At 36.2% G+C, this 18,494-nt stretch overlaps 1 protein-coding gene across 3 annotated transcripts in view; it reads right to left on the bottom strand.

The window, feature by feature from the left end:
- Window positions 1-18,494, bottom strand: part of MEIKIN (meiotic kinetochore factor) — a 44,356-nt gene that overhangs the window by 14,668 nt on the left and 11,194 nt on the right. For 2 of the 3 annotated variants that reach the window (XM_025994961.2, XM_072731836.1), the window contains 2 exons: window positions 17,906-18,040; window positions 8,647-8,766 (listed from right to left, as the gene is read on the bottom strand). In XM_025994961.2, the coding sequence (XP_025850746.2) occupies window positions 8,647-8,766; window positions 17,906-18,040 (255 nt within the window). Of the gene's footprint in view, window positions 1-8,100; window positions 8,244-8,646; window positions 8,767-17,905; window positions 18,041-18,494 lie in introns of those variants that run through there. The other variant, XM_072731835.1, reaches the window with a different exon arrangement.

Below are 18,494 nucleotides of genomic sequence, written 5' to 3'. Positions count from 1 at the left end.
GACCAGAGGCCAAAATTAGGAAAAAAGAAGTATTTTCCTCTAAAATATGTGGTGATAATGCAGTTTATTTTCTATAATTTTATTATTTTATATTGCTTTTATGTGCCACTTAAATTAGGTAGAAGTATTCTCAAAGTTACCAAAATAAAACAAAATTATTAGGAAATTTTAAGAGATGCAGGAATCTATCAGCCTATATTTATAGTTAGTTATAATTTTTGAAATGCTTTCCAATATTTTACTTGATTCTTAAAACAGGCATGTGAGGTGAATATAACAATTTACTATTCATATGCTACATAGCTACATATGTGAAAAAAATAACTGGTTGAATTATAAAACTAACAGCTGCATACTTGGAACCTAAACTCAGATCTCATGATTCTTAATCCGGTACCAAGTATATAGATATGCATATTAGTAGACTACTTAGCCAAGAAAATTCCTACTAGTTAACATTTGCTGTCTAGGTTCACTATGATATTACTTAAGAACCAAGAGAATAGTCTTCTGAAGAAGTTATGACTCTAATCCCCACAGAACTCTGCTTGTGTTTAATTAGAATTTTACAGTTAAAAAGAAGTGAAGTGAATGGTATCTACTAATCATGGAGAAGCATTTCCCTGAAAAGGAGGTTCCCAAAATATAAAGGAGTGGACAACATCTACTCTCTGCTTTTGCTGATAATAGTCTCTTGCTTTTTCTTCTGATGTAAATTTTTTTTGAATTGAGTATAGGTAACAGACATTAAATTAGTTTTATGTGTACAACATAATGACTTCAGTTCTCTATACATTATATTATGCTCACCACAAGCCTAGCTACCATTTGTCACCACACAATGCTATTACAATACCATTGATTATTATTTCCTATGCTGTGATTTTTATTCCCTTGACTTATTCATTCCATAACTGGAAGCTTGTGTTTCCTACTCCTCTTCACCCATTTTCCCACACCCCTATCCCCTTTCCCTCTGGGAACCATTAGTTTGTTCTCTGTATTTACAGGTCTGCTTCTGTTTTTTGTTTTAAAATTTAAGTTTCATTTATTTAAGTAATCTCTATACCCAACATGGTGCGCAAGCTCAAGACTCTCTGAGATCAAGAGTTGCATGCTCTTCCAACTGAGTCAGCCAGGTGCCCCTGTATTTTGTTTTGTTTTTTTTTTATTTGCTTTTTTTTTTTTTTTAGATTCCACACATGTGAAATCATATTGTTTTTGTCTTTCTCAATCTCACCTATTCCCTCAGCATATGACCTGCTATGTCCATTCATGGTATCGCAAATGGCAAGATCTCAACCTTTCACATGGCTGCATAATATTCGTGTGTGTGTGTGTACACCATATCTTCCTTATCCATTCATCCATCAGTGTATACTTAGATTGCTTCCATATCTTGGCTATTGTAAATATGCTGCAATACATAGGGCTACATATATCTTTTCAAATCAGTGTTTTTATTATCTGTGGGTAAATACCCACTAGGAGAATTATTGGATCATATGGTATTTCTATTTTTAATTTTTTGAGGCATATCCACACTATTTTCCACAGTGGCGATACCAATTCACATTCCCATCAAAAGTGGATAAGAGGGGGCCTGGGTGGCTCAGTGGTTGAGCATCTGCTTTCGGCCCAGGGCATGATCCTGGGGTTCTGAGATCAAGTCCTGTATCAGGCTCCCTAGAGCCTTTTTTTTTTTTTTTTGAAGTTCCAAAACATTCTTTAATGAAAAGATTTTTGGCAAGGGGAGGCCTGGCTGGGTGCCCCAGTGTGGGCTCGGCCTCAGCGGCGGCTGCCACTCACATGGTGGTGATGGAGCAGGTCATCTCCATCCTCATCCTCGTCGTCCTCGACCACGGTCACGGAGCGCACCAGCTTGCGCATGGCTACCTCTTCCCCAGTGGAGTTGATGAGAGCCGTGCACAGGCTGTTTCCGCAGCCCCAAGTGTTCTGTGCCTTCCATACCAAGTCAGTAGGGGGACTATGGCCCAGGGCATGATCCTGGGGTTCTGAGATCAAGTCCTGTATCAGGCTCCCTAGAGGGAGCCTGCTTCTCCTTCTGCCTATGTCTCTGCCTCTTTCTCTCTGTGTCACTCATGAATAAATAAATAAAATCTTTTTTAAAAAATGGATGAGTCATTTTTTAAAAAACAATTTTGTATTTAAGGGGCACCTGAGTGGCTTAGTCAGTTAGCATCTGCCTTCAGCTCCAGTCATAATCCTAGGGTCCTGGGATTGAAGTCCTATGTTGGGTTCCCTGCTCAGTGGAGATCCTGCTACTCCCTCTGCCCCTTGCCCTTGCTTGTGCCTTCTCTCTCTCTTTCTGTCAAATAAAATCTTTAAAAATTTTTGTATTTAAGTTCAATTTAACATATACTGTATTACTAGTTTCAGAGATAGAATTTAGTGATTTGGGCAGCCCAGGTGGCTCAGTGGTTTAGTGCCGCCTTTGGCCCAGGGCGTGACCCTGGAGACCAAGGATCGAGTCCCACATCAGGCTCCCTGCGAGGAGCCTGCTTCTCCCTCTGCCTGTGTCTCTGCCTCTCTTTCTGTCTCTCTGATGAATAAATAAATAAAATCATAAAAAAAAGAATTTAGTGATTCATCAGTTCCATACAATACCCACCCATCCTCCAGCAACCCTCAGTTTGTTTTCTAAACTTTAGATTTTTCCTTCCCTTCCCCTATGTTTACCCGTTTTGTTTCTTAAATTCCACATATAAGTGAAATAATATGGTATTTATCTTTCTCTGACTTATTTTGCTTAGCATTATACTCTCTAGTTCTTTCCACATTGTGGCAAATGGCAAGATTTCATTATTTTTGATGGCTGAATAATATTCCTGTGTGTGTCTGTGTGTGTGTGTGTGAGAGAGAGAGAGACACACACAGAGAGAGAGAGATACCACCTCTCCTTATCCATTCATCTGTCCTTGGACATCTGGGCTCATTCCATAGTTTGGCTATTATGGACATGGCTGCTATAAATATTGTGATTCATGTGCCCCTTTCAATCACGATGTTTGTATCCTTTGGATAAATACCTCGTAGTGCAATTTTTGGGTTGTAGGGTAGCTCTATTTTTAACTTTTTGAAGAACCTCCATACTATCTTCCAGAGTAGCTACACTAGTTTGCATTCCTACCAACAATGTGAGAGGGTTCCCCTTTCTCCACATACTTCCCAACCTCCATTGTTTCCGGAGTTGTTAATTTTGGCCATTCTTTCCAGTGTGAGGTGGTATCACATTGTGGTTTTGATTTGTATTTATGACTGTTCCTTTTTCCCCATATCCTTGGCAACAACTGTTCTTTCTTGTCTTTTTATTTTAGTCATTCTGACAAGATGTGTGCTATTGATTTCCATTTCCCTGATGATTAGTGATGTGGAGCATCTTTTCATTTGTCTGTGGGCCATCTGTATGTCTTCTTTGGAAACATGTCTATTCAGCTACTCTGTCCATTTTTAAAATTGGATTGTTTGGATTTTTAGTGTTGAGTTGTATAAATTCTTTATATATTTTGGATATTAAACCCTTATTAGATATATCATTTGCAAATAGCTTCTCCCATTCAATAGGTTGCCTTTTTGTTTTATTTATGGTTCCCTTCACTGTACAAAAGCTTTTTAATGTAGTTCCAGTAGTTTAATTTTGCTTTTGTTTCCCTTTTCTCAGGGGGCATATCTAGAAAAATGCTGCTATGGCTAAAGTAAGAGAAAGTACTGCCTGTATTCTCTCCTAGGATTTTTATGGTTTCAGGTCTCACATTAGGTCCACAATCCATTTTTTAAAATATTTTATTTATTTATTCATTCATGAAAGACAGAGAGAGAGAGAGAGAGAGAGAGAGGCAGAGACACAGGCAGAGGGAGAAGCAGGCTCCATGCAGGAAGCCTGATGTGGGACTCGATCCCGGGACTCCAGGATCACACCCTGGGCCGAAGGCAGGCACTAAACCGCTGAGCCACCCAGGGACCCCTGGTCCATAATCCATTTTGAGTTTATTTTGTGTATGATATAAGAAAGTGGTTCAGTTTCATTCTTCTGCATGTAGCTGTCCAGTTTTCCCAGCATCATTAATTGAAGAGGTGGTCTTTTCTCTATTGTATATTCTTTCCTCCTCTGTCACAGATTAAGTGACTATATAAGCATGGGTTTATTTCTGGGCTCTTTATTCTGTTCCACTGATCTATGTATCTGTTTTTGTGCCAGAACCATGCCATTTTGACTATAGTTTTGTAGTATATCTTGAAGTCTGGAAGTATAACACCTCCAGCTTTGCTCTTTCTCAATATTGTTTTGGCTATTTGGGGTCTTTTGTGCTTCCACACAAATTTTAGGATTATTTGTTCTAATTCTGTGAAAAATGCTATTGGTATTTTGATAGGGACTGCATTGAATATTTAGATTGTATTTGCAAGTATGGGCATTTTAAAAATATTAATTCTTCCAATCCATGAGCATGGAATATCTTCCCATTTGTTTGTGTCATCTTTTTAATTTTTTTCATCAATGTTTTATAGTTTTCAGAATACATGTCTTTCATCTCCTTGGTTAAGTTTATTCCTGGGTATTTTATTCTTTTTTGTGTGATTATAGAGTTTTTTTTTCTTATTTTCTCTTTCAGCTACTTCATTATCAGTGTATAGAAATGTTATTGGTTTCTGGGTATTAATTTGCATCCTTATACTTTATTGCGTTTATTTATTACTTCTAATAGTTTTTTGGTAAGGTCTTTAGGGTCTTCTATGTACAGTATCATGTCATCTGCAAATAATGACTGTTTAATTTCTTTCTTACTGATATTGATGCCTCATTTATTTTTCTTGTTTGATTGCTGTGGCTAGGATGTCTATCTAGAACTATGCTGTAGTACTAGAAAAGTATTAAGAAAGGACATCCTTGTCTTGTTCCTGGTCTCAGAGGAAAAGCTCTCAGTTTTTCACCATTGAATATGATATTGACTTTTTTTCATAGATGGCCTTTATTATGTTGAGGTATGTTCCCTTTTTAACATGAATTGATGTTGAATTTTGTTAATGCTTTTTCTGCATGTACTGAGGTAATAATCATATTATTTTTATCTTATATTTTGTTGGTATGGTTTATCATGTTGATTGATTTGCAAATACTGAACCATCCTGCATCCCCAGAATAAATCCCATTTGGAAATACTGAGTGATCCTTTCAATGTATTGTTGAACGTGGTTTGCTAATATTTTATTGGTGATTTTTGCAACTATGTTCATCCAGGATTTTGACCTATAGTTTCCATCCTTCTTTTCTTTTCCCTTCTTCCTTTCTTCTTTCCTTCCCTCCTCCCTTCCTTTCTTTTTTGTGTATTTGTCTGGTTTTGGTATCATGGTAATACTGGCCTTGTGGAATGAATTTGGGAGCTTTTCTTCCTCTATTTTTTTGGAATAGTTTGGGAAGAATAAGTATTAACTCTTCTTAAAATGTTGGGTAGAAGTTACCTGTGAATCCATCCAGTCCTAGACTTCTATTTTTTGGTAGTTTAAAGTAATGATTCAATTTTGTTACTAGAAATTGGTCTGTTAAGATTTTCTATTTCTTTCTGATTCACTTTGGAAGATTATATGTTTCTGGCAATTCCATTTCTTCTAGGATGTCCAATATTTTGGCATGATTTTTCACATTGTTCTCTTATAATCTTTAAATTTCTGGTGTCAGTTGTTCTCTTTCATTTCTGGTTTTATTTATGAGTCATTTCTCTTTTTTTCTTGATGAATCTGGCTAAGGGCTTATCAATTTTGTTTCTTTTCAAAGAACCAGCTCCTGCTTTTATTGATCTGTTCTATTGGTTTTATGTTTTTGTTTTCATCTGTATAACATTTATTTCTTCTCTGAACTCCATTTTTTCCTTCTTTCTACTCTCCTTGGGCTTTGTTTATTCTTTTGTTAATTATTTTAGGTTTAAGGTAAGCTAATTTATTGGAGCTTTTTCTTGCTTCTTGAGGTAGATCTGTATCACTATATATTTCCCTCTTAGAACTGCTTGTCTTAAAGGTTTTTGGACGTTTATGTTTTCATTTCTCGTATCTCCATGTAATTTTTGATTTCCCCTTTGACTTCTCTTTGACTCATTGGTTGTTTTGTATTATGCTGTTTAGTCTCCACATGTTTGTCTTTTTCCAGTTTATTTTTCTTGTGATTCATTTCTAGTTTTATATTGTGGTCAGGAAAGACGCATGGTATAATTTCAATCTTCTTAAATTTACTAAGACTTGCTTTCTGATCTACCATGCAATCTATCCCAAAGAACATTCCATGTATACTTCAAAAGAATGCATATTTTGCTGTTTGGATGAAATGTTTTTGTATATATCTGTTATGTCCATCTGGTATAATATGTGTCATTCAAAGACACTGTTTCCTTATTGATTTTCTGCCTGGATGATTTATCCATTGATGTAAGTGGGGTGTTAAAATCCCATACTACTATTGTGTTACCATCAGTTCTCTCTTTATGTCCATTAATATTTGCTTTATGTATTTAGATGTTCCAATACTGGGTGCATGGATATTTACAACTGTTATATTCTCTCATTGGATTGATCCCTTTATCATTATGTAATACCTTTCTTTGTCTCTTATTACAGTCTTTGTTTTATATCTATTTCGTCTGATATAAGCATAGCTACCTCGGCCTTTTTTTTCACTTCTATGTGCATGTAAGTGTTTCTCCATCCTTTCATTTTCAGTCTGTTTGTGTCTTTAGATATGAGATGAGTCTCTTATAGGCAGCATATGGATAGGTCTTTTTTTTAAATTCCATCCTGTCACCCTGTGTCTTTTGATTAGGGCATTTAGGGAAAGGCTAATATTCTTAATATCTAATGAATCTAGAAATGGAGGGTAAAGATGATAAACAGATAAAATTGGGGAAAAAGTATGAAAAGAAAATTCACACACACACACACACACACAGAAAATAAAAAATACATGAGGAAGATCTCTATAAAACCAGCCAGAGTTATTTCTAGCATATACTATTATATTATGTGTAGAAAAACAAAAAGAGTATCTATAAGCAAGAAAGAAGAGGATATAATAAAATATATCATAGAATATAGAAGAAAAAACCATAATCTAAAGAGACTAGTTACTTATAAGAGTTGAGTGGGAAAGGGGTAGAAAAAAGAGGGGAATAAGATCAGGGTACTAGGAAAGAGGAAGTGATTTTTTTAAAAAAACAATGTATTTCTTATAGCTTTGATTCTCAGAACCATAACAATGTTTCACACACCTTCACATAGCACCTTCTCCCTGAATAAAGAAACAAACAAACAAACAAAAATCCAAACAGGTTAGGGAAACAAATATTGAATCCAACACTAACAGATGAATCTGAGTATATTCCAAGTGAACACTAACTGCACTGTAAGGGAAGGGGAAGAAAAGAACTAACCTATATAACTATGAAAAACAGCATTTTGATTGATAATAGTAATAAAAATAGTAATAGTAATAAGCAGAACTGTACATAAATGTAATTTATTTGATAAATGTATTTCTCAAAGGGATCTGAGTTAATAATTCTGCAACTTCTTTTTGTGTATACTAAAGTTATATAAATAAGTAAATAAAAAATGAAAGTATTGGATTTTAACACATAAAATAGATATTCGTGACTTCATACTGATATAAACAACTGAAAAAAATAAGTGGCAGAAACAGGACAGTTCTTTTACAGCCAGCATTCCAATTAGTAAATGTAGCAGCAAAGTATAAAATAGAAAATCATCACTAGGGAAACACCCAGAGTAATAACTGTCAAAGTCAAATCCCTCTGATGACTACCAATGAATGAAAGTTGAGGAGAAACAGGATTTACAGGGTCTCAAACTATCATTCCATATATTTATTAAGACAAGGGGAAACTAGTAACTTAACCATGCAAAAAACCACAGATACCATGTTAATCAAATGACAAAGTTTAATATCACCAGTAATAAGATATACTGACATCAAGAACTTCATACAATGTACTAAAAAGGGCATAACATCATTTCTGCAGCATTCTCAAAAAAATTGAATAAATTCATTCCAATCATGAGAAAACATGAGACAAATTCAAATTGAGGGACATTGTACAAAATAACTGATCAGTAATCTTCAAAAGTATCAAGACTATGAAAGACAAAGAAAGACTGAGAAACTGTTACAGATTATAGTAGATTAAAGGAGAAATAACAATCAAATGCAATGTTGGATCCTGAAATGCAAGATAAGAGACTGGTAGAAAAGCTGGTAAAATGTGAATAAGTTCTGCAATTTAATTAGTAGTTTTATACCATTGTTCATTTTCTGATTCTGATCATTGTACTAATAATGTTATATAAGACAAGCATTAGGGAAGGCTGGGTGAGAGACACATAGGAACTCTCCATACTATTTTTGCATCTTTTATGCAAGTCTAAAATTAGTTCAAAATAAAAGTTTTAAGAAAGGAGACCCATATGTGCTTGAGCTGCTACTAATCAAATATTATTCATAGCCAATGTAATCCTAATTGATGAACTTAGCTTATAAATCATTTTAAAAATTACTTTGTTTTTTTCCAACATAGATGAGGCATTTCCCCTGTGACATGAGAAAAAAAGATTGTGAAAACTCACCTAAAATTGCAGAGAGGTTTGAAAACTGTGGTACCTTCTCTATTGCTACTGCTTTACTGGTATCCAGAAGAGTGGAATTCTTGCATCGCATGTGTTCTTCCAACTTGGGACATTCCCAATCTAAAATAGCAGGGAGGAATGGCACACAACTTTTAATAGCACATAAGTAGGAGGTTACATCCCCCAGGCCCAACTTAAGTCCCCATAACAGCTTAGGTCCTCATACCAAGCTGTAGTAATTAAGGAATTTGGGTAAAACAGATAAAAAAGACAAGACTTGATGGCATTTAGGACAGTAAATAATTTTTGACCTATTTCAGGGCTCTAACCTACTTTCTTTCCTAGATTCTTGCCCCATAAAAATTATTGACCTAAGGGCCAGACAGAATACACAGGAGGTTCCTCTTAATATTTTATGTATAAGTTTTACCTAGATCACATTAATATCATATCACTAAATAAAATACTAGTATTACCTCATGTCGTTTTAAGGTTTCCATTGACTTACCACTATGGAAGAATGAGGTTATTCTTTTTTTTTTAATAATAAATTTATTTTTTATTGGTGTTCAATTTGCCAACATACAGAATAACATCCAGTGCTCATCCCGTCAAGTGCCCCCCTCAGTGCCCATCACCCATTCACCCCCACCCCCTGCCCTCCTCCCCTTCCACCACCCCTAATTCATTTCCCAGAGTTAGGAGTCTTCATGTTCTGTCTCCCTTTCTGATATTTCCTACCCATTTCTTCTTCCTTCCCTTCTATTCCCTTTCACTATTATTTATATTCCCCAAATGAATGAGACCATATAATGTTTGTCCTCCGATTGACTTATTTCACTCAGCATAATACCCTCCAGTTCTATCCACGTTGAAGCAAATGGTGGGTATTTGTCATTTCTAATGGCTGAGTAATATTCCATTGTATACATAAACCACATCTTCTCTATCCATTCATCTTTCGATGGACACCGAGGCTCCTTCCACAGTTTGGCTATTGTGGACATTGCTGCTAGAAACATCGGGGTCCCAGAGTTTCATTGCATCTGTATCTTTGGGGTAAATCCCCAGCAGTGCAATTGCTGGGTCGTAGGGAAGGTCTATTTTTAACTCTTTGAGGAACCTCCACACAGTTTTCCAGAGTGGCCGCACCAGTTCACATTCCCACCAACAGTGCAAGAGGGTTCCCTTTTCTCCGCATCCTCTCCAACATTTGTGGTTTCCTGCCTTGTTAATTTTCCCCATTCTCACTGGTGTGAGGTGGTATCTCATTGTGGTTTTGATTTGTATTTCCCTGATGGCAAGTGATGCAGAGCATTTTCTCATGTGCTTGTTGGCCATGTCTATGTCTTCCTCTGTGAGATTTCTCTTCATGTCTTTTGCCCATTTCATGATTGGATTGTTTGTTTCTTTGCTGTTGAGTTTAATAAGTTCTTTATAGATCTTGGAAACTAGCCCTTTATCTGATACGTCATTTGCAAATATCTTCTCCCATTCTGTAGGTTGTCTTTTAGTTTTGTTGATGGTATCCTTTGCTGTGCAAAAGCTTCTTATCTTGGGGGATCCCTGGGTGGCGCAGCGGTTTAGCGCTTGCCTTTGGTCCAGGGCGCGATCTTGGAGACCCGGGATCGAATCCCACGTCGGGCTCCTGGTGCATGGAGCCTGTTTCTCCTCCTCTGCCTGTGTCTCTGCCTCTCTCTCTCTCTGTGTGACTATCATAAATAAATAAAAATTTAAAAAAAAATTAAAAAAAAAAAAACAAAAGCTTCTTATCTTGATGAAGTCCCAATAGTTCATTTTTGCTTTTGTTTCTTTTGCCTTCGTGGATGTATCTTGCAAGAAGTTACTGTGGCTGAGTTCAAAAAGGGTGTTGCCTGTGTTCTCCTCTAGGATTTTGATGGAATCTTGTCTCACATTTCAATCTTTCATCCATTTTGAGTTTATCGTTGTGTATGGTGAAAGAGAGTGGTCTAGTTTCATTCTTCTGCATGTGGATGTCCAATTTTCCCAGCACCATTTATTGAAGAGACTGTCTTTCTTCCTTTATCGAATATTAGTTGACCATAAAGTTGAGGGTCCACTTCTGGATTCTTTATTCTGTTCCATTGATCTATGTGTCTGTTTTTGTGCCAGTACCACACTGTCTTGATGACCACAGCTTTGTAGTACAACCTGAAATCTGGCATTGTGATGCCCCCAGCTACGATTTTCTTTTTTAATATTCCCCTGGCTATTCGGGGTCTTTTCTGATTCCACACAAATCTTAAAATAATTTGTTCTAACTCTCTGAAGAAAGTCCATGGTATTTTGATAGGGATTGCATTAAACGTGTAAATTGCCCTGGGTAACATTGACATTTTCACAATATTAAGTCTCCTAATCCATGAGCATGGAATATTTTTCCATCTCTTTGTGTCTGCCTCAATTTCTTTCAGAAGTGTTCTATAGTTTTTAGGGTATAGATCCTTTACAATGAGGTTATTCTAACATCTCCATCCCCCTTTCCACAATTCCCATTGGTATGATATTATTATATTGCATATCTAGTTAAATCAATATTCAGTATAGACATTATGATAATAAACTGCTATAAAAAATGCTTTTTACTCTTGTGGTATACCATGACAACCATTTATCCCCCACAAAGTCAGTAAGTCTTTTCTGTTTTAGTTTTCTCTGTATTTTTCACCTATTTAATCCCAAACTCTACCAAATTCTATAAATCCATTCTTTTTTTTTTCTTAATTTTATTTATTTATGATAGTCACACACAGAGAGAGAGAAAGAGAGGCAGAGACACAGGCAGAGGGAGAAGCAGCAGGCTCCATGCACCAGGAGCCCGATGTGGGATTCCATCCCGGGTCTCCAGGATTGCGCCCTGGGCCAAAGGCAGGCGCCAAACCGCTGCGCCACCCAGGGATCCCTAAATCAATTATTTTAATTCCATTCTCCGGTCTTCTAAAGTTGCATAATGCTCTATTTTGGTGTTTTTCATCTACTATGCTAGGCACACTGTGGCCCTTTTAATGCAGAAATCATACTCTTTAGCTCTAGGAAATGTTTTTGAATTATAACATTGATAATTTTCTTCCCTTTGTTTCTTTCATTATCTTTATCTAAAACTCCTTTTATTTAATATTGGATTTCATATACTCCTCCTCTGATTTTTCCCTCAAATTGAAACCGATTTTCTTCATTTTCCTTCTGACTTTTTTCTTCTAAATCCTAACTTCTAATCCTTCTACTGAGTTTTTCACTGCTATTGCATTTGCTATCTGAATATCCCCTTTTTTATAGCATTCTATTTTTTTAACAGATACAATATATATTTTACGTCAGTTAACTATTTTTTCAATTTTTTTCCTCCTTGTGTTTCTATTTCTGCTTGCTTCCTTTTATTTTTTAATTCTATTATGGTAGGAACACTCAACAGGAATCTACCCTCTCAAATTTGTAAGTTTATAATTGAATATTGTTAACTATATAACATAGTGTGTATAGGAAGTTTCTAGAATCTATTCACCTAACAAAACTGACACCTGATACCTGTTGAATAGCAATTCCCATATCCATCTCACCCTAGGTCCTGACAACCAACAGTCTATGAATTTGACTATTTTAGACATCTCATGCAAGTGGAATGGTACAGTGTTTATCTTTCTGTGACTGGCTTATTTCACTTAGCATAACATTCTCAAGATTCGTCCATGTTGCGGCATATGGCAGGATTTCACTTTTTCTGAAGGTTGAATACTATTCCATCATATGTATATACTATATTTACTTTACCCATTCATCACACACTGAACACGTTGATTATTTCCACATTTGGCTACTGTGAATAATGCTGCAATAGACATAGGAGTGCAAACACCTAAGACCCTGATGGCAATTTCTTGGGATAAATAACCAGAAGTGAGATTGGTGTATCATATTGTAGCTCTATTTTTTAAATTTTTTGAGGAACCACCAAACTGTTTTTCATAATAGCTACACCATTTACAATCCCAACAACGGTGTACAAGGTTTCTAATTTCTCCACTTTTGTCAATACTTACCTTTTTTTATTATCATCCTAACAATTGTGAGATCTCATTGTGGTTTTAATTTGCATACTCCAGAAAATTAGTGATGATGAGCATCTTTTCATGTATCTGTTGGCCATTTGTATGTCTCCTTTGGGGGAAATGTCTATTCAAGTCCTTCAGTCCATTATGAAATTGGGTTATTCGTGGTTTTTTCCTACTAAGTTGCAGGAGTTTCTTTTACATTTTGAATATCAATCTTTTATCAGATATGTGGTTTGCAAATATTTCTCCCTTTTTGTACTTTGCCTTTTTGCTCTGTTTTTTTTTTTCTTTCTGTGCAACGTCTTAGTTTTAGGTACTCCCACTTAATGAACTATTTTAGGTTTTGCTGCTTTTGGTGTCATATCCAAGAAATGACTGTCAAGACCACTATCATCAAGATTTCCCCGTTTTCTTCCATGGGTTTTAAGGTTTCTGGTCTTATGTTTAAGTCTTTAATCCATTTAGGTTAGTTTTTCTGTATAATGTAACATAATTGATTTCATCCTTTCATATGTGGAAGTCCAGTTTTCCCACTTTAATTTATTGAAAAGACTACTCCTTCCCCATTGTTTATCCTTGCCACTCTTATCTAAAATCAAGTGACCACATAAGAATGGATTCATTTCTGGGCTCTTCATTCTATTCATCTATAGGTCTATCTTAATGTCAGTACCATATTGTTATAATTACTGTAGCTTTGCAATATATTTTGAAATAAAAAATTGTTGATTTTTTTGTGTGGATGTTCTATTCATTATTGAAAGTGGGAGTAATGAATCCTCCATTACCATATGGATGCCTATTTCTGACTTTAGGTCTATCAGTGTTGATATGTCAGGTACTCTGATGTCAAGTGCATGCTTATTTATTATCATTATATGTTCCAGATTAATTGACCCTTTCATCATTATACGTGTTTGTCTATTATGATGGTTTTTGACTTAAAGTCTGTTTTATCTGATATAAATAGAACCAATTCTGCTCTCTTTTGGTTACCGTTTGCACATAATATCTTTTCCCATTGCTCCATTTTCAGACTACATTTGTCCTGCAATGTAAAAGGAGTCTTTTATAGACAGCATATAGTTGGACCTTGTTTTTTTTAATCCACTCAGCCATTCGTTGTCTTTGGGGAATTTAAACCATTCACATTTAAATTAATTGCTGATAGGGAAAGACTATTACTATTTTGTTAATTATTTCCTATCTTTTAGTTCTATTGCCCCTTTTCCTCTCGTCATCTTCCTTTGTGTTTCATTGATTTCTTTTGATACAGATAGGCTTTTATTCCTATTTCTCTTTTGTGTTTTTTTTTAAATTAATTTATTTTTTAGAGACAGCAGGGGAGAAAGGGCACAGAAAACGGACCCCGTGCTCAGTACAAAGCCCAATGTGGGGCTTGATCTCAGGACCCTGAGATCATGACCTAAGCTGAAATCAAGAGTCAGATGCTTAACCAACTAACTGCACCACCCAGGCACCCCAATCTTTTGTATATCTTCTATAATTATTTTCTATATAGTTACCATGGTGCTTATATAAAATTTTAACAATGTCTTTTAAGCTCATAGAAACTTCAATCATATACAAAAACTCTATACTTTTACTTCTCCCTTTACACACTTTGTTACTGTTATAATTTACATCTTTTTATATTGTGTATCCATTAACATATTTCTATTATAGTTGTTTTAATACTTTAGTCTTTTAACTTTTATTCTGGAATTAAGTGATTTAAATACCACTGTTGCAGTATTAGGTATTTTGTACTTGTCTATAAACTTATTGGTAAGTTTTATACTTTCATGTTTTTGTGTTGCTATTTAGTCCTTTGTTTCAACTTGAAGAACTCCCTTTACCAATTTTTTTTTTGTAAGGTGGGTCTAGTGATTAAATTCTTCACCTTTTGTTTGTCTAGGAAACTCTATCTCTTCATTTATTTTTTTCTTCAAGCTTTTATTTCAAATACCTGGCGCTCATCAGGACAAGTGCACTCCTTAATCCCCATCACCTATTTAACCCATCCACCCACCCACCTTCCCTCTGGTAACCATCAGTTTATTCTCTATAGTTAAGAGTTTGTTTCTGGTTTCTCTCTCTATCTCTCTCTCTCTCTATATATATATATATATCTTTGCTCATTTTTGTTGTTGTTGTTTCTTAAATTCTACATGAGTGAAATCATATGGTATTTGTCTTTCTCAGACTTATTTTACTTACCATTATACTTTCTAGCTCCATTCATGTCTTTGCAAATGGCAAGGTTTTATTATTTTTTATGGCCGAATAATATTCAATTGTTCTTTTTTTTAATGATGGGTTTTTATGATAGTTTTTCTGGTTATAGTATTCTTGGTTGACAGTTTTTCTTTCATCACTTCGACTGGATCATTCTGCTTCCTTTTGGTCTGCAATGTTTCTGCTGAGAAATCTACTGATAGTCTAATGGGAGTTCCCTTGTACACATCAAGTTGCTTTTCTATTGCTGCTTTCAAAATTATTAGACTTTTGCTAATTTGGGGGGGGGGATTGACTTTTTATGATTTCATTATGACGCCTTGTGTGGATTTCTTTGGTTCATCTTATCTAAGATTCATTGGGCCTCCTAGGTCTGGACATGAATTTCACTCCCCACATTTGGGAAGTTTGCAACCATTATTTCTATGAATAAACCTGGCAGGCTCTTTCTCTTTCTCCCTCTCTATCTTTACCCCCTTTTACTTTCCCCTTTCCCCTTTCCTTCTCTTTCCTTTATTCCTCCCTTTCTCTCTCTCCCTTCATCTTTTCTCCCTCTGAGACTCCTATAAAGTATATATTGTTCTGTTTTATTGTCTTCCATGAGTCTCTTAAGCTTTCCCACACCATATTTTTGTTAGTGGCCAACAGTCATCTAGAATATACCAGGTCCCGGGTGAGGGGTGGGGGTGAATGGGTGACGGACACTGAGGGGGGCACTTGATGGGATGAGCACTGGGTGTTATTCTATATGTTGGCAAATTGAACACCAATAAAAAATAAATTTATTAAAAAAATATATATATACCAGGTCCATTAGCACTCTGAGACAGATGAGACAGAAGCCATTCCCCTGGGCAGCACTATGAGACAGGCAAGAGAGTAGCCAATCCTTTGGGAAACTCTCAGCAAATTTACATTTCAGACACAGTTCAGTTCTTTTCTTCCCTCCCCAGGGAGAAGCTCAGACCTGGGGGTTTCCTGCCAATTATGTGGCAATGAGTTATGGGTAGGGATTATGGTGAGAGAGTGTCTTGAATTTTCCTACTGGCTTTGACATCACTAATCTCATACATGCCTGGGTGCAGGAGTTCCTCAAATAGTTTCCAGATTTAGTGGACTATATCACTATTTACTTTATCACTAAAGTAATAAGTCCATGTAGTACTGTTGAATCTGTGTGTCCATGGGGAAGGAGGGAACAGGGCTTCTTATTCCAACATTTTGCTGATGTCACTTCTAGATCTTCATTTGTTCTGATCTCTGTTTTTTATTAGAAGCTTTCCTGAGAGGTCCAGTGATTCTTGGCTTTCTATTCGTATTTAAGAGGGTGCTCTGAAAGGCTACCTGGGATCTCTGTGGCCTAGTTGGGGTCTGTCACAGAGTTGGCTTCATGGTAAGGTGTTACTGTTAGTTTCATTGAAGCACTACTGAGGTCAGTATCATTAGATATTTTCTTTAGGGTTGCTCAAATTTGTTAGGAAAGAATCTTGCATTCTTCTGTGTGGAAGGTTCAAGTCTGGGTGCTAGCATTCTAGAAGCTGAGCAGAAAAACAGAATTTTGGGTTGGGATGGTACAGGCATTAGGTGAGAAGATACCACAATTCAGAATGTACACTTTAATTCCCTCTCTTCTTCATTCAGTACAGTATCTGAAACAGTTGACTTTTTCTATTTGATAAATAATCCCAGAATCTCATTGGCAAAAATGAAAGCATTTATTTCTTATTCCCATGTCTGATGGTTGGCTCAGGCAGGTCTGCTTCAATTTACAGATCTGCTGATTAGCTGGCGCAGCTCTCTGCAATCTGCAGGTTGCCTGTGGCTGTTCTGTTCCATACCTCTCATTCTGGGGTCCCCATGGGAGAGGTAGATGCTAATTAGGATATATTCTTCTCACAATGTTAAAAGTATAAGAGTACAAGCTCAATCATTTAAGCATATTTCAAAGATCTGCTTATGTTTCACTCACCAATAGCCTATTGCTCAAAGCAACTTACATTTCCATTGCTTTTCCAAAGCACTGGACCTACACTGTACCTACTATGAGGATATGGCAAATGTATGGATGTATAATACTACCACAGAGGAATGAGTAATTGGACCAACATTTCAAAATATCACATATCCTTGCTATTAACAGTGCCTAGTATCCTACAGTCCAGAGTTCCTGTGTTTTAAAACATCCCAAAGAATAAATCTCCATGTTTCATTTGAGTAAAAAAGTAGTCACTACATCTTTCACATTTCAGACATATCTTTTTACAAGTATCAGTACAGCCAAATTGTGAGCATCTCTGGGATACTATCATGTAAACTGGCTTGTTTCTGGGGCATTCTCCTAATATCTTCATCCTTTTCTTATCTGGTAGCTTTTATTTATTTTTATTTTTTATTTATTCATGATAGACATAGAGAGAGAGAGAGAGAGAGAGAGGGATCCCTGGGTGGCTTAGCAGTTTAGCGCCTGCCTTGGCCCAGGGTGCGATCCTGGAGACTCGGGATCGAGTCCCACGTCGGGCTCCCTGCATGGAGCCTGCTTCTCCCTCTGCCTGTGTCTCCGCCTCTGTCTCTCTCTCTGTGTGACTATCATAAATAAATAAAAATTTTAAAAAGAGAGAGAGAGAGAGAGAGAGAGAGAGGCGGAGACACAGGCAGAGGGAGAAGCAGGCTCCATGCAGGGAGCCCGACGTGGGACTCGATCCCGAGTCTCCAGGATCGCACCCTGGGCCAAGGCAGGCGCTAAACTGCTAAGCCACCCAGGGATCTCTCTGGTAGCTTTTGATGTATAGTCCTATGTGATTAAGCACAGAGTACAGTAGTGGGCAGGGGAAGGAGGTTTTGGTGAGGAAAACAACCACACCTTCTCAAAAGGAACATTACTCATTGGAGGATTTGTGGAAAAAGGAACAATTTCTTTATGAGTCAGCTTTAGGTTGAAATTATTTTCTTACCTAAATAATCTGATCCTCTGAAGAGTTCAGGTGATGGAAAACTACTTAAGCTCTCTTCAAAACTCTTGTATTCTGTGTAAGAGTCTGTCAATGAATAGCTTGGAAAAGAACTAGAAATATGCTGCGAAGTTAGTCCTATAGAATAAACAAAAAGTACAATGTTTCAATAGTAAACAGATTCAAAATCCTAGAAATTCCTATTTGTAGTAACATACATGCAGTTATATAGAGAGAATGTAAAACTATTTATACAAACAACTGAAAACACATACTACCGTATACCACTGTAACTTCAACCTTAGAAAATAATTCTGATTTTGATGTAAAGGAAGCATTATAATCTTTTTCCATTGCTTTCCTAAGTTTATAATTTATTCCTTCCCGTCTTTGGTTCAATTGTGATTTTTTACCCCCAAACTTAAGTTTTATATATAAGTAACCCACTAATAGTAAACTAACTAGCTAAGAAGAAAAAGTATTCTAGTTATTCCATTTAAAAAACAATGAGTTTTAACATAGACAAATAGATCAAAGGAATTCAAGAGAAAGCCCAGAAATAGCCCTCAAACTTATATGAGCAACTGATTTT

The sequence above is a fragment of the Vulpes vulpes genome, chromosome 12 (genome assembly GCF_048418805.1).
Source record: "Vulpes vulpes isolate BD-2025 chromosome 12, VulVul3, whole genome shotgun sequence".
Taxonomy (NCBI): domain Eukaryota; kingdom Metazoa; phylum Chordata; class Mammalia; order Carnivora; family Canidae; genus Vulpes; species Vulpes vulpes.
The sequence above is the reverse complement of the archived record's forward strand: the minus strand, read 5'-3'. Positions and strand labels throughout refer to the sequence as shown.